We start from the raw sequence: 16517 nt of genomic DNA on the forward strand, positions 1-16517 counted from the left end.
TGCTCTACATCATTATCAACACTTGGTATTGTCAGGCTTTTTAATTTTAGCTACTCTAGTGGGTGTAATTTTTATCTCATAGTGGTTTTAATTTGCATTTCTCTATGACTATTGACATTGAACATATCTGCATGTGCTTACTGGACATACATATATCTTCTTTCCTGAAAGTTAAAAAAAAATCCATGGCATTTTAATTAGATTGTTTCATTAAGTTGTAGGAGTCCTCTATGCACTCTGGACATACAACTTTTGTCATTAAATCTACTGTAAATATTTTATCCCAGTCTATAGCTGTCTTTTCATTTCCTCAACAGTATCTTTCAGAGAACAGAATTTTAAATTTGGTGAAGTCCATTTTATCAAATATTCCTTTAAGGTTCATGTTTTCTTCTGGAAGTTTGTGATTTTACCTTAAACATTTAGGTCTAAAGGCAATTTCAAGCTTATTTTTATGGTTGGTGTGAGGCAAAGCTTGGGGTACAACTCGCCCCCCCACCCCAAAGTCAGTAGCCAGTTTTTCCAGCACCATGTGTTGAAAAGATTATCCTAGGAACCTCTGTTGAAAATCAGCTGACCACGTATATGTGGTTACATTTCTTACTATTTGGTTCCTATTGGTTACTATTTGGTTCCACTGATCTATTTGTCTATTCTCACGCCAATACCATGCTGTTTTGATTTCTGTAGATGTATATTAAATCCTTAAATCAGCTAGTGTAAATTTTCCAACTTTGTTCTTTTTCAAAATTATTTTGGCTACTCTGCATCCTTTGAAATTCATGAACGTTTTAAAATTAGTCTTGTCAATTTCTATAACTAAGCTTGCCAGGATTTGGATCGGAATTGTGCTGGATTTATAGATCAATTTGGGAACTGACTAAACACAGTGAGTCTTTTGATTCATGAATATGGTCTCTGAGAGAAATGAGGACTGGTCTCTTCAATGAATTAGGTTTTTAATTTTTCTCAGTAATGTTAGGTAGTTTTCAGTCTATGGGTATTGTATACATTTTGTTCAATTTATCGTATTTCATGTATGTGATTTAGGCATTTAAAATGTTCATTTTCCAATTGCTCATTGCTAGTATATAGACATACAATTGATCTGTATGTATTGACCTTATGTCCTGAAGCCTTACTAAATTCATGTATATGTTCTAGTGAATTCAATTTTTATATTCCTTAGGATTTTCTACATAGAAGATCATGTAATCTTGAATAAAGAGGATTTCTTTTTCTTTTCATGCCTATTTCACTGGCTAGTACCTCCACTACAATGTTAAATAAAAGGGGTGAGGGTGGACATCCTTGCCTTGTCCCTGATATAAGGAAGAAATCATTAATTTTTTCACCATTAAGTATAACTGTAGGCTTTCCATAGATGCTCCTTATCATTTTGAAAAAAATTCTATTTCTAGTTTGCTGAGAGGTTTTTAAAAAGAATCATGAATGTGTGTTGAATTTGGTCAGATGGCCATACAGTTTTTCTTTTTTTAGTTTCTTAATATGGTTAATTGCCTTGATTGAATTTTGAATATTAAACCAATCTTACATCCCTGGATTACACTCCACTTGATCTTAATATATTACCTTTTTAATATATTGCTGAACTAATTTGCTAAAATTAACTTAAAGATTTTTGGAAGATATTAGCTTACACGTTTTTTTTTTCCTTGAGATAGTTTTGTCTGGCTTTTATATCAGAATAATGATGGTCACATAAAATGAGTTGGAAAATGTTCTCGCTTCTATTTTCTGGAAGACTTTGTGTGGGTCTGGAATTATTTCTTCCTTAAATGTTTGCTAGGACTCAGCAGTAAAGCCATCTTGGCCTGGAGTTTTGTTTGTGGAAAGGTTTTTAATGACATTAATTTCTTTATACATATGAGAGTATCTAGGTTTTCTATTTCCTTTCGAGTCAGACTTGGTAATTTGTGTCTGTCAAAGAATTTGTCCACTCAATCTAAGTGGCAAATTTATTGGCATAAAGTTGTTCATAATGTTCCCTCATTGTCTTTTTATTTTTTATTTTATTAAAAAAATTTTTTTTCTTTTAATATTTTTGGACCATGCCACACGGCATGAGGGGTCTTAGTTCTCCGACCAGGGATTGAATCCATACCTCCTGCAGTGGAAGGGCGGAGTCTTATTTATTTTCTTCCTTCCTTCCTTCCTTCCCTCCTTCCTTCCTTCCTTCCTTCCTCCTTCCCTCCCTTCCTTCCTTTGTTGGCTGCGTCCAGTCTTAGTTGAGGCACGTGGGATCTTTCTTTGCCGCGTGCGGGCTTCTCTCTAGTTGTGGCGCAGGCTCTTCTAATTGTGGCGTAAAGGTTTCTCTCCCTAGTTGTGGTGCACAGACTCCACAGTGCGTGGGCTCTGTAGTTTGCAGCACGTGGGCTCTCTCGTTGAGGCACGCAGGCTCAGTAGTTGTGGCACAGGGGCTTAGTTGCTCTGCAGCATGTGGGATCTTCCCAGACCAGGGCTCAAACCCATGTCCCCCTGCATTGGCAGGAGGATTCTTAACCACTGTGCTACCAGGGAAGCCCCAATATATATTTTTAATAGCATCCTCTGACTAAGAACTAGTATTGCTTTTTTTTTTACTGCTGTACCTAATTCTGAAAACTTCAACTGAATAAATATCTCAGAGGAGACTTCTGCCTTTAAGGACCACTCTGAATGGTGGATTCTGAGTCTCATTCCAGTTAACTACATGTCTTATTATAAACATTTCTCTAGGCTCATGTAGCTACAGATAGACAAACATGTGTACCTATGTATATGTACCCATATGGTTTATCTCCTTGTTTGCTTTACAAAAATGGGATCTTATTACATACAGTTCTCCATCTTTTACTTTTTTCACTCATTAATAATATATAAAAATCCTCCAAGTCAGCTGGTGTAGATCTATTCAATTTGTATAAAGGCTGCATGATATTCCAAGATGTAGATGTACCCTCATTTAAAAAACATTTCCCTACAGATAAACATTCTCTTTCTCTCTCCCTCTCTCTCTCTCTTTTTCATGTGTAAACAGTGCCACAGGAATCATCCTTGTATGTGTATTTTCTTTCTACTGGTGCTTTTATTTCTTTGGGATAAAAATTTCAGGAATGGGATCACTTGGTTGAAGGATGTGTATAATTTTTAGTTAAATAGGTATATCCAGATTGCTTTACAAAGATACTATACTATTAAATTTTCACCAGGAATGTTTGAGAAAATGCTTTTCCTCTATCCCTACTAGCAATAGGTATTATCATTTTGTTTTATTTATTTATTTTTTGGTATTGTCATTTTAAAATGTTTTTGCTCATCTGTTGAGTATGCAGTGATTCTACATATTCTATGTTCATATCCTTTGCCTATTTTTCTTTGGGGGCTTACAGTGTCCTACCATCAAATAAAGGGGCAATTAGTTCAGTGCCAGTAGTACTTGTTGATTCTGACCATATGGAGTTCATCCCACTGAATCATTTGGAAGTGGGCCTTTTTTTTTTTTTTTTTGGTGTTTTTTGTTAATGCCCATGGTTCTCCTTGTCCCAACTTCAAGTGTTGGACACTTCCTGGGGGTACTTCCAGAACTTTTACTGTCATCTTCTCTGCACACCCACCCCCTTTACACACAGGTATTTAGGAACAGTCATTATCTTTCCTCTAGCCACAGGAGTGGGACTACCCTCAGGCTCATCCACCTAGACCCCTCCTTCTGCAGTGGCTAACCTTCCTCTTTAGTGCCATGTTGCATTCAGGACTTCTCAATGAAGCTTGCAGTCTCTGAGCTACACCCAGGAAATGATGCATAAGCCCTGGTGTTCTTAAATTTCTCCTCAACCTACTTGGAATTTCTAAGTGTCTATAATGTTGCCTTCAACATACAACCCTGGTTGGGGTATAAGGGTGTAATATCAGATATTAACTCTGACTTAGGGAGCCAGGCAACCCCTAAGCAGTAGTCACAACCCCTCCAACCTCCTTCTCCCATCAGCTGGTCACAACTTCCCACTGACAGAAAAAGTGCTTTGATGTCATATTTTGCATTCTTGCATTCTTTCTCAAGATCCCAGTATTTTCAATTGAAAGTAGAGGCTTTTGAACTCTTGTCTCAGCTCCTCGTTGAAAATATTCAGCAACTCAATTAACTTCTTTACTCTAGACTGTATCTACCTTCCTTCGAAGATCAGCACATAACTATTGTTTGAATGATGGGAAGAAAAGCAAAAAGCATAAGCAAACCTGAGTTATTCTTCTAAATATTATCCCACTGTGTGGGATATCCCACTATGTGAGGTAATGTTTTGTACTGCACACGAGTTGGTATTAAGTTGGCCAACAGAGAATAGTTGTTCTCCAGGCATTTGTCAGGGAGTAAAATCTTAACCCATGTTACCCAATATTTATTATTAGCTCCGTTAAAAGAAACAATTGCCAAGGATTGCCTGAAAGACACATAGACATTTCAGATTTCATAAAATATATTCCTGACTTAAGCCAAATTAGCAGGTATCTGAGAACCTAGACTGTAATGCATTGGCTCCTTTACGAACTACTTTTTCTGAATTGCGGTCAGGTGTCGTATCATTTACCTACACGTAAGGTGGTTTTAAGAAACTGTTCTGGGCTTCACTGGTGGTGCAGTTGTGAAGAATCCATCTGCCAATGCAGGGACACAGGTTCGAGCCCTGGTCTGGGAAGATACCACATGCCGCAGAGCAACTAAGCCTGTGTGCCACAACTACTGAGCCTGCACTCTAGAGCCTGCAAGCCACAACTACTGAGCCCATGTGCCACAACTACTGAAGCCCATGTGCCTACAGCCCATGTTCCACAACAAGCCACCACAATGAGAAGCCTACGCACTGCAACGAAGAGTAGCCCCCACTCACTGCAACTAGAGAAAGTCCGCGTGCAGCAAAGAAGACCCAACGCAGCTATAAATAAATGAATAAATAAATAAATAAATAAATTTAAAAAAAGAGAAACTGTTCTAATAAAGTCGTTTTTTCACTTATTATAAGTCCAGCATAAAGATGTTCACTTCATCACATAGGGCCCCTTTAATGGATACTTCCAGAAGAAACTCCTGACTATACTTTTTATCCCAAATTTTTGCACTTTTTCTTAGCTCCAGCTTATATTTATCTTAAAAGCATTGTCAATAGTGTGTTTTGTCATGTTTCCCTTTCACATTCACTACTAGGAAGATTAGATTCAGACCTGTAGACAACCAGAGCAAATATTTACGTCATTCTGGTATGCATTTTGGGCTTTGTTCCCAGCTTCACTTAGTGTCCTGCCTCTTACTTTTTTCTTCTTTCATCCTACTTTTAATCTATGTTATTCTGTTGCATTTTATCTATTCTTATAAGCTTCCTTAAATCTTTTCAGTAACATGGGGATGCAAACAAATAAATATAAGGTTCATAAACAAATATATTTCAGTAAAGTTTGTATCTATTTTTGCAAATCCATTTGGTATCCTGGCACACTAGTGCCTTCCCAAATCCTATTTCTAGAAATACTTTTTGATGTAAATGTTTCTTGTTTTTAAGAAGCAGAATAAAATGTGGTAGGCTTTCTATTCCCAGCAGCTCTTTTCTATAGGAAGCCACCAGCAAAGACAGTAAGCAAAAACAATTCTAAGCAACCCGTTCTTAAGAATGGGAAAGAAACTTAGGGACAAGTTATAAATCATGAAATACAATGCCACTCGAGAGGTAATCTGTGATGTGAAAGGTAGAAATTGAGAATAACATCTAGAATGTTATAGCAACTTGAGAAAGTGATAATAAATCAGATTTGAATCTGATAATAAAACGTGAATTGTATTTTGTATGTCCTTTTTCCCTCCTAGTAATCCATTTTCATTATCAGTCCACAACAGGTTGGATATTAAGAATATTACCACCAACAACAACAACCTAAAAACAGGTCCTTCATAACAAATAGTTTGAGAAGCACTGCTTTAAGGGTCTTACCTTACCTTCCCATGGTCACAATGCAAAAAGAGTTCAGCAAACATCTGTCTCCGCATGTCAGTTTTTATAACCTCCCTGAATTCATCTGCACAGTGGCAAAGGTGCTTAAGGAGCTCCTCAAACATTTCACTTTTAAAGCCTACAATGTGAGAAGAGATGAACTGTGGAGAAAAAGAGGATAAATGATTGATTTAAAACCGTGCTCTTTACTTGGATTTTTTCCAAGGATTCAGTTGATGTGCATGAAATTATTGACTGCAATTTTTTTCATATCATTTGCTTGTCACTTAGATAAAGTATTTTCATGTTAGTGTTATTATACAAGGCTATGCTGCAGAGAGAGGTGATCAATACAGTCCCCAACACCATATACAAGCGGGACTAGATATTTTTGGAACAATTTCCCTCTAGATCACATCAATTTTATATGGGAGCAGTTTTAACCTCACAGTATGAAATAGCAGCAGTCATAAAATGTGGCCTATAAATGAATAGCTCTAAAAATTGAATGTAGTTTTTCTTTTGATGTAGGGGATATAAGAGCATGTGTGCTCCAAGACCGGCTACATTTAATTATTGGAGTGAAGGGATGGGGAGAGTGGGTGGTTTTTTTATCTTCTGATTTTGCAATAAAGTATCCTTTGTCCATGATTTGTTTTTTCTTTTGAAAGTCTAGAATCTGAAAACACCTATGCTCTTGGGCTATTCTTCTTGAGCCCTGTTGAATAGATTCCCAGAAGTGGGATTGCTTGCTTAGAAGGTAAACACATCTGTACTTTTGGTAGGTTTTGACATCAGGCTTGTACCCTTTTGCACTCCCACCACTAATGTATGAGTGGCTGCTTCTCTTCAGCCTCATCATCAGTGTGTATTGCTTTCCACATTTCTGCTAATTTGATAGGTCAGGAACATTACAATCTTGATCTACACATGACTGTAAGTATCTTGTGATAGAGAGCAGTGTATCAACCACTGGAAGAGTTTCTGAGTGGACTCCTCTTTAGGTGTTAGCCTACCTCACAAGCCAATGATTTCTTCCTCTGCCCCAAGCACAGTGGCAGTCAAATTTGTACTGAATGGCCCTGCTTCCATAGCTAGAAATGATTGGGCCATGGGAGGATACTTATCCTAAACAAACTCATTCAGATTCTCTATACTGCGAATTGAGAATTAGGACTGGGGAATGGCCAATTGATCTCTGAGAGGGGCTGGACCTGTGAATGTAAACTTAAGATTTATTGGGAGGCCAGATTTCTCCATGTGAACTAAGGATGCAGAAGAAGTCTGTACACAGAGACAGATGATACAAAAAGCAGAGAGGAAAGAGTCTTGATGTTCTCCAACTGCCTATTCCAGTCTCTTCCTGAAGCCAGAACAAATTCCTGCCCTTGGTTTCTGCACATTCCATTTTCAGCTACGTTAGCTCAGGTTGGTTCCTGTTTCTTACAATTAAAGAATAACAACTAATACAGTTTGTTTGAAATGGAACATTTTGTTGGCATATTTCATTGACATAATCTTTGAAATGAAGGTTTAGTCGATATTTCACTTCCTCATTAATATCATGTAGGCAAATTTAGGATGTATTATGTAAGAGATATATTAGGCTTGAATCCATGCTAATGAGTCATAAACCATCATTCAACTGGTTTAGAGATCAAAAAAGGAAAATTTAAGCAGAGCAAAGGAGCTTTTCTAAATATTTCATTTCCTTAACTGCCTAAACCACCTAATTGTCATTATTCTTGATGGATTAATGAGCACAATTAAGTTCTTTTCTGTTACTTGGGAAGCAGAATACTATACCGGTTAAGACCTCACATTTTGTCTCGGGTCAAATAATCCCAGTTCCCATATTTACTGGTTGAGTAACATTGGATGAGTCGCTGGACTTCCCAGTTCCTTAATTTGTTCCCTAATAGCTACCACAGTCGCTATCTCACTGGGTCATGGAGAGGACCCTGTATATGTACAGAGTATAGGTATTTCATGCAATAAGTTCTCTGCAGCCATTGCTCTTTCTCCTTTTGAGCTAGGTAAGAAATTGATCAAGAAGGTTTTCTTTATAAAATAAAAGTCCTCTCAGCTGACATACGTATTTTAGACCGAAAAACTCAATGAGATCAGTGGTTCTCAAAGTGTGGGCCCTTGAGAGCTTGTTAGAAATGCAAATTTGGGGACCCTACTCCAAACCTACTGAATCAGAAACTCTGGAGTGAGACCTAGAGTCTGTTTTTAGAAGCCCTCTGGGTGATTCTTATGCTCAAACTCACTTAAGTTTGAATTAGATGGTCTGAGGCAACTGGTCCTAATTATACCAGTATTCTAAGATCCTATTGTTCAAACCTTAATGACTTTTTGCTTGAATAGTAGGTACTTCTCTAAATTACTGATAAGGTAGAATTACCGAATAATTGACATTTTCTGGCAATATTGTGGCTCAGTGCTCTAATGCTGAAATAAAAATTACTGATTCATGAAAAGATTCATCTTGTTTTGTATTAAGCTTTTGGGAATTGACCTCAAAGCCATATGAATTTTCTGGCTGTGGGAATGTTATTAAATCAAGACTTAGTTTAATTGTTTCTCCAAGAGACACTTTAACATTCTAGATTTATAGCCTATGGCTTTTCTGAGTGAGCATGTTCCATAAGCATGGGCTACATGACATGAAAGACAACCAGATGCCAACTGAACTACAAATCAAATTCCAAATAGAACAATTATAGCAGTTTGCCAGTATCTCTTGTAAAAACAGAAAAAATGAAAACATATGGTAGCTTTTGTGTTTTCACATCCCTCCCAAGGAATGAGTCAATTAATATCCATAAGTCCTGAAATAATTGCTTAGATGAATTTAAGAATATGATTAGCTTCTAATATCCTTCAGTTTAATCACTTTGTGAGCTGTTAAACATTAGAACTGTACTTAATCAAGTTGTCTGTGTGTGCTGGATCCCAACGTAATGAATTCTAGGATTTTCCTTTCTGACAGGAAAATCAAAATGTTGAGAATGCAGTAAATGTCACACTTAACAGGTTGGTAGCTACTGTTAGATTCTACAGCCTTGGGATTCACACTTATTTAATTATAGACATACTGGAAGATTGATGAAGTGGGTGATCTGAGAGCAGTAGGAAGAAAACTATGTTTGGAAACTATCTATGTTAGGTATTAACTTCCAAATTGTGTTTGGAAGCCTTGGTAGTAAATAACGTTTTCAGAAATGTCTGCAAGCAAGAACTATAGAATATTGAAATACACATATTATATTTGCTATCTATCATTGAAGAAGTGATATGTTCATATAGCATTTGGGCAGAAAATTAGCTTTCCAGTCTCAGACAGGGAACTTTTAAAAACAATTAATGCTAATTATATATTCAACAAAGCAGAAAAATGTTCTGATCTTTAAAAACTTCGCTTAACAAATGAATTGAACAAAGGCCTCATTTAATATCCAATAATACTAAAAGTGACAGACTGAAACACACAGTCTAACCCATACTGGTGAAAGGTGGCTTAGGCAATGTTATGGGTTGAGTGGTGTGCCCCCAAAATTCATATGTTGAAGGCCTAACCCCCAGTTCCTCAGAATGTGACTGTATGTTGAGATAGGGTCTTTAAAGAGGTAATTAAATTAAAATGAGGTGACTAGGGTGGGCCCTCATCTGACTAGTACCCTTAAAAAAAGAGGAAATTTTGGGACTTCCCTGGTGGGGAGTCCACTGTTTAAGACTCCATGCTTCCACTGCAGGGGGCACAGTTTCAATCCCTGGTCGGGGAACTAAGATCCTGCATGCAGCATGGTGCAGTCAAAAAACATTTTTTTTTAAAAGAGGAAATTTGTACATGTACAGAGGGGAAGATCACGTGAAGGTACAAGGAGAAGATGGCCATCTACAAGCCAAGGAGAGAGAGACTCTCAGAAGAAACCAACCCTGCCAATTTCTTGTCTTGGACTTCTAGCTTCCAGAACTGAGAAGTTAAATTTCTGATGTTTAAGTCACCCAGTCTATGGTATTTTGTTATGGCAGCCTTAGCAAACTAATACAAACAATAAGGAATTGCTGATCAGACAGTTCCTTGATTTGTGTGTTTCTTACAGTTGAAGACCACCTGGGAAGACACACACCAACTTGGAGGATAGTTTACCATAGGCTCTCCCATTTCCCTGGCTTAAAATTCCCTTGTTTCCTCCTAAGGTTTCCTCAGGTAGTTTCACAACATATTGCTGCCTCTACCTCTCCCAAAGCCATCATTCTTCCATCTTCTGTCCTTCTCTGCCATAGCTCAAAGCACATGGAAAACAAAATGAGGAAAACAAAATGAGCAAAACCAAACAAACAAAAATTACAAAATACAGTGGAACTAGAGAGAATAGAAAGCCACTCAGATGCATACCATCTCGAGGAAAATGCACAGCCTGGACTTAGTAGAATATGTTAAAGTACAATCTTTGGGTACAGCTGATGAAGCCTCTCTATTTAAAGTTTAAACTTTGAGGTGTGTCAGTTTGAAGGCCTCAGACTGTCTGATTGATATAAAACAACTGAGCATAAGAAAGTGACCATCTCAAAGCAGACCACTTTGGAGCAAGAACAAAGAATCCCAAAAAAGAGAGTCTAGGCAAAGGCCTGGCCCTTATTTACACCTGGCCAAGAGATACACTGGTTCCTCAGTGTGGCAGAATCAAAACTTAACATCTGAATCCCACTGTATAGTAAATTGCAGTTTTGTATATAATTATTCTTAAGCCCATTTTATAATTCAGGTGTAGACCTCAGACTGCTTGAAGCCTACGTCTACTGAAGGATGCTGCTGGGAAACTGACCCTCAACCTTAGCCAGTTCCACAGTAAACAGGAAGGTGTTGGGTTGTTTTCACTTGTCCTTGGTGAGCAGGTAGATATGTGGCCAGAGTTTCCACAATGATCAGGTGGGAGATAAGGACAAAGAAAAGCAAAGTAAACTCCTCAATTAGGGTGACCAACTGCCTCACTTTGCCTGGAACTTTCCTGGTTAAGCACTGAAAGTCCCATATACTGAGAAACCCCTCAGTCCCAGGCAAACCAGGATGGTTTGAAACCCTCTACTCTGATTCATGCCAATAGTCTAATCCCTGTGGGGAACTCTAGGGATCCTCTGGAAGCATGCTGTGTTGTATCCTGCTTTATATAACAAACTTTCTCTGTAAGTATCTGTAAACGAAACTTTGCAGCCGTTGTGTCTGTGGCATCTCTTCATGTCCAATCCACTGGGACAAACATAAAGCAAACTATGTAGAGTTATTATTCTGTGGTATGCATTCACCCATTCTTGATCCTTCTGTTGTATTTAGATAATTACAAGATAAAGAACACCTAAACGTTTGTTACAAATAACTGGGAATGGTGAACACAAATGACAATCTGAGTCAAGATTCTGGTGCCTAGAGGGAGCAGAACTGATAAGCAGGCCACATACCCCTAGAGAATAGTTCTTTAAAAGGATTCACTCTTGTCTGAGAAATCTATACTTTGTATTACTTTGAGGCAACAGTTTCAGCAGTCCCCAACCTTTCTGGCACCAGGGACCGGTTTTGTGGAAGACAATTTTTCCATGGCGGGGGGTTGGGGGGAGGTTGGTTCAGGCGGTAATACAAGCAATGTGGAGCGGCAGATGAAGCTTCGCTGGCTCGCCGGCCGCTCACCTCCTGCTGTGTGGCCTGGGGGTTGGGGACCCCTGGTTTAGGGGACTAACTGTGAAACTGCATCAGGGAAAGAACATCCATCAGTCAAGGGCCGATTGCTAGTATCAGTAGAAATAGAAGTGTGTCAATCTCTGGACCCCCAGAGGTGGGAAAGGATGATCTGCATTGATAAGAGGACAGCCTCCTTCAGCTCCTCACTGTGGGGTCTTCGGAGGCTCTCTTCTACCCTAGGCCATCCTTACCCTTTACTCCATGAACCTTGTCATACTAAAGGTCTTGTATATAGTCATCATCAATAGATTAGAAATAAGGAAGTTCCTTTCCCTGGTAATGCATGGTGATGCCCTCTTCTTCAGGTAGCACTTTCCCCCACATAAATAGTTACTTAATGATTATTAAGAACTCCATTTCAGGAACTTTGAAAACAAGGACCCCGGGCACTATATAAAATATTCTATTTGGAAAATGGGTTTTAAGTTCCAAACAACCAATCAACCTACAGAAACTTTTTTTGGAGAGGGGCATACAGCCATTTGTGGGACTATTATCAAAAAAAATTATGGCCACTTTTTGACAACTCAAGGTAATCTTTGCCTTAAAATGTACCAAGAAAAATTTAGACATACTTATCTCTCAGACTTCTCTTGAAACAGATTATTAGGAAATTCTTTACCAAAACAAAGGGAATTCATGGAGTTCAAAAAGTCCAGGGAATTAAAAGAACCCTCCTACCTAAAAAGTTAATTACATTTTCTATAAACACATTAGTGATGTTCAGATAAAGCAAATGTACTTGAAATGGTTTTTTTCTGTTGATAAACAAATTAACCACTCAGATAGGGAAATGAAAGGGTAGATCTTCTGTAAGATTGACATCTGGGAACTTCAGGAAGGAGCTGCCTATCAGCACCTGCTTACTCCTAGCCTGAACACAAGGCAATGCAATTAGTTTTGCTAATGGGAGCCCACTGAAATCTAAAGGTTAAGACTTCTGTTCCTTTTCAAACTTGTATAGAGAACACAATATCTACTTGAACAACTCAGCCCCAGCATTAAAATGATACAAATGGTAAGTTTTGTCTCCTAGAAGGAGTTGTCTTTTGGGAACCAGAGTGTTCTGAGAATTTAAAACAAGCCTGACACTCTCCCAAAACATATTTCTTATGTGTCTAAATATTTAGCTTATAATCAAAACAAAACAATCTCAAATAAAGTAGCACATTTTACATTTAAAATTGTTCCTGTCAATATATAAATGTTTAACGCATTGTTCTTAATGTTTAAGAACATTAAACATAAAGTAAGGAGATACAAGGTGGAGATACATGGCAAGTGGAAGAAATTTAAAACTCATGAACACCAGATGAGTTTCCTACATCAAACCTGGTCCACTGAAGTCTCATTTTTCTTTTCTATGCATCCCTCAGCAATATAATAATATAATTCATAATGTTTTACACCTGTTCATTGCTTTCTAATTGTCTTTTTGTGGTGTCTGTCCTTAATTTGCTTATATTTTGATCCTTCCATTCCCTGTATCCTACTCTGGTTTTATCCAGTGTATGTATGCATGCATCTACACACACACACACGGACATAAATGCCTGCACGTAGCCATAGGCACACTCCCATACAAAAATAATGCAGTAATGCATTATTTGGTCCTTAAGGGTAAGAAGTACAACTCTAATTTTTACATCTTTCCTAGCACAGAGAATAAACAGTCAGTATATACTTAATAACTAAGAGGCTAGAAGTAAATATTCTAAAATAGTTACTCTAGATCTTCATTTAATGGAATAAAACAGATGAAAAGAGAGGTAAAAGTCAACAAAAAGATCATCATCTATTCATTTAACCACCAAAAAACAGACATGCTAGGAAAATGATGTGCATGTGGAACCATCTGTGACCATTCAATCTCTCCATTTGTCTTTTTCTCTATATTGATTATTACTCAGTGACTCCACTTTCTCCAAACATGCTCCAACCTGAATGCTAATTACACTGCTCATTAAAACAATTAGAGGGCAACTGCATGGCATTGTATGTCCACTGGGTGGCACCTGTGTGTAATAGCTTGACTTTAAACCCAACATTTATAATTTTATTTTCTTCCAGCTTCGGGGAGTGCTGACAAAATAACCTTAAAGCACATCTCTTTAAAAGCAAGTATTCCATCTGTGTTGTACACGTGAACCTTATAAACCAATGTTACCTCATAAAAAATAAATTTAAAAAAATGCAAGTGTTCTCAACACTACTTCTATGTCAGATGTCATGTCTCAATGATTTATTGATCAGATCATTAAACATTTTCAATAAATATTTCTATACAAGAAATACTTTCTTGGTTTCTGTTGACATAACAGCTCTTCGCTCTAATGAAAGTACCTGAAGATATGCTGTTTGCATTTCAGGAAGAGAAGTTGGGAAATGTCAGAAAAAAAATTATTAATAGCCCAAACCACTCATTAAAACAAAAATTTATTTATATACACATATATATACACACATACATATATATATAGATATATAGATCTACAAAGTTATTATGTAGAATGCTAATGAGTTTGTATTAAGTATGTATATATATCACCCTTACCCGCTTTCTCCTTTAATTGTATGGATTTACTTACATACATACATATGCACACAAATAGATAAATATCATATATGGATATATACATATATGTATTCATATATGATATGTGTGTATGTATATATGTATTAGGTACATGTACATATTTGTTGAATTAATTAAAACGAATGAAGGGAGAAAAGTAAAACTGACAGAGTTCACAACATTCAATACCAGAAAATAATTGAGCAATGTCCATAATGTTTTGAGGTGAAAAGAAAATGTGACCCAAATACAGTATACCCAACCAACATGTAGCTTTAGAGGCAATATGCAGGCATTTTCAACAGAAAAGAAGTCAGAAAATATAGCACCCTTGAGACCTTCCTGAAAAAACTTTACAATAAATTTAGCTAATTAAGAGATGAATCAAAATAAGTAACTCAGGAATAGCAAAGCCACTGTAAAAGAACAGGAAGTGAACCTCAAATCCAGTTAAATATTAGACTAAGATTAATCAGTTATGGGAACTATAGTTACAGAAGAGAAAGTAAATGATATAAATCTGGATAAAATAAAAATTATAAAATAACTAAACTTGGGAGACATAACAAGAAAAAAGATAGGAACACATGAGGATATTTAGGTAGACTTCTAAGCCAAACTGCCTGAATACAAATTTCCCTAGCTCCACTAATTTTGAGACCTTGTACAAGTTACTTACCTTTTCTGCACCTTAGTGTCGTCATCTATAAAAGTAGGAATAAGGATTGCTGAGCTTACCTGAGTTAATATATGGATAGCTTTGGACAGCACCTGGCCCATAGGAAATGCTTTGTAAGTTTGAAGTCTCATTATTATTTGTAGAACCAGATTTCACTGAATGTAAGAAACTGGTTTTTCTTGGCCCTACGCGAAGGTGTCAGTGGAAGTTTTTCACACACATCATGAGTACCACTGATTGAAAGAAGTTGCAACATGCCTTTGATTATAAGATGTAACCTAGACTTCCGGGGAAGATGGCGGAAGAGTAAGACGCGGAGATCACCTTCCTCCCCACAGATACACCAGAAATATAGCTACACGTGGAACAACTCCTACAGAACCCCTACTGAACGCTGGCAGAAGACCTCAGACCTCCCAAAAGGCAAGAAACTCCCCACGTACCTGGGAAGGGCAAAGCGGAGAGATTCCCGCACAGAGGATCGGTGCCGACCGGCACTCACCAGCCCGAGAGGCTTGTCTGCTCACCCGCCGGGGAGGGCGGTGCTGGAAGCTGAGGCTCGGGCTTCGGTCAGAGCGCAGGGAGAGGACTGGGGCTGGCGGCGAGAACTCAGCCTGAAGGGGGCTAATGCGCCACAGCTAGCCGGGAGGGAGTCCGGGAAAACTCTGGAGCTGCCGAAGAGGCAAGAGACTTTTTCTTCCCTCTTGGTTTCCTGGTACGTGAGGAGAGGGGATTAAGAGCGCTGCTTAAAGGAGCTCCACAGACGGGCGCAAGCCGCGGCTGAAAGCACGGAGCTCAGAGACGGGCGTGGGACGCTGGGGCTGCTGCTGCCGCCGCCAAGAGGCCTGTGTGCGAGCGCAGCTCACTGTCCACGCCGCCCTTCCGGGAGCCTGTGCAGCCCGTCACTGCCTGGGTCCCGGGATCCAGAGACGGCTTCCCTGGGAGAATGCACGGCGCGCCTCGGGCTGGGGCAACGTCACGCGGGCCTCTGCCGCTGCAGGTTCGCCCCGCACTCCGTGCCCCCCCCCCCCCCCCCCCGCCTGAGTGAGCCAGAGTCCCTGAAGCGGCTGCTCCTTTAATCCTGTCCTGTCTGAGCGAAGAACAGACGCCCTCCGGCGACCTACACGCAGAGGCGGGGCCAAATCCAAAGCTGAGACCCGGGAGCTGTGAGAACAAAGAAGAGAAAGGGAAGTCTCTCCCAGCAGCCTCAGAAGCAGCGGATTAAAGCTCCACAATCAACTTGATGTACCCTGCATCTGTGGAATACGTGAATAGACAACAAATCATCCCAAATTGAGGAGCCAGGAGTCAGTGCTGTGCCTCTGAGGTGGGAGAGCCAACTTCAGGACACTGGTCCACAAGAGACCTCCCAGCTCCACATAATATCAAACGGCAAAAATCTTCCAGAGATCTCCATCTCAACTCCAGCACCCAGCTTCACTCAACGACCAGCAAGCTACAGTGCTGGACACCCTATGCCAAACAACTAGCAAGACAGGAACACAACGCCACCCATTAGCAGAGAGGCTGCCTAAAATC

At 38.9% G+C, this 16517-nt stretch overlaps 1 protein-coding gene across 1 annotated transcript in view; it reads right to left on the bottom strand.

Moving 5' to 3' along the window:
- EFCAB5 (EF-hand calcium binding domain 5) overlaps positions 1-16517 on the bottom strand; it is a gene marked incomplete at its 3' end in the record, with an annotated part of 120357 nt that overhangs the window by 49485 nt on the left and 54355 nt on the right. Inside the window, 1 exon segment of the mRNA XM_079725460.1 lies at positions 5987-6142. Coding sequence (XP_079581586.1) covers positions 5987-6142 — 156 coding nt within the window.

Source organism: Hyperoodon ampullatus, assembly GCF_949752795.1.
Source record: "Hyperoodon ampullatus genome assembly, chromosome: 19".
In the NCBI taxonomy this organism is placed as follows: domain Eukaryota; kingdom Metazoa; phylum Chordata; class Mammalia; order Artiodactyla; family Ziphiidae; genus Hyperoodon; species Hyperoodon ampullatus.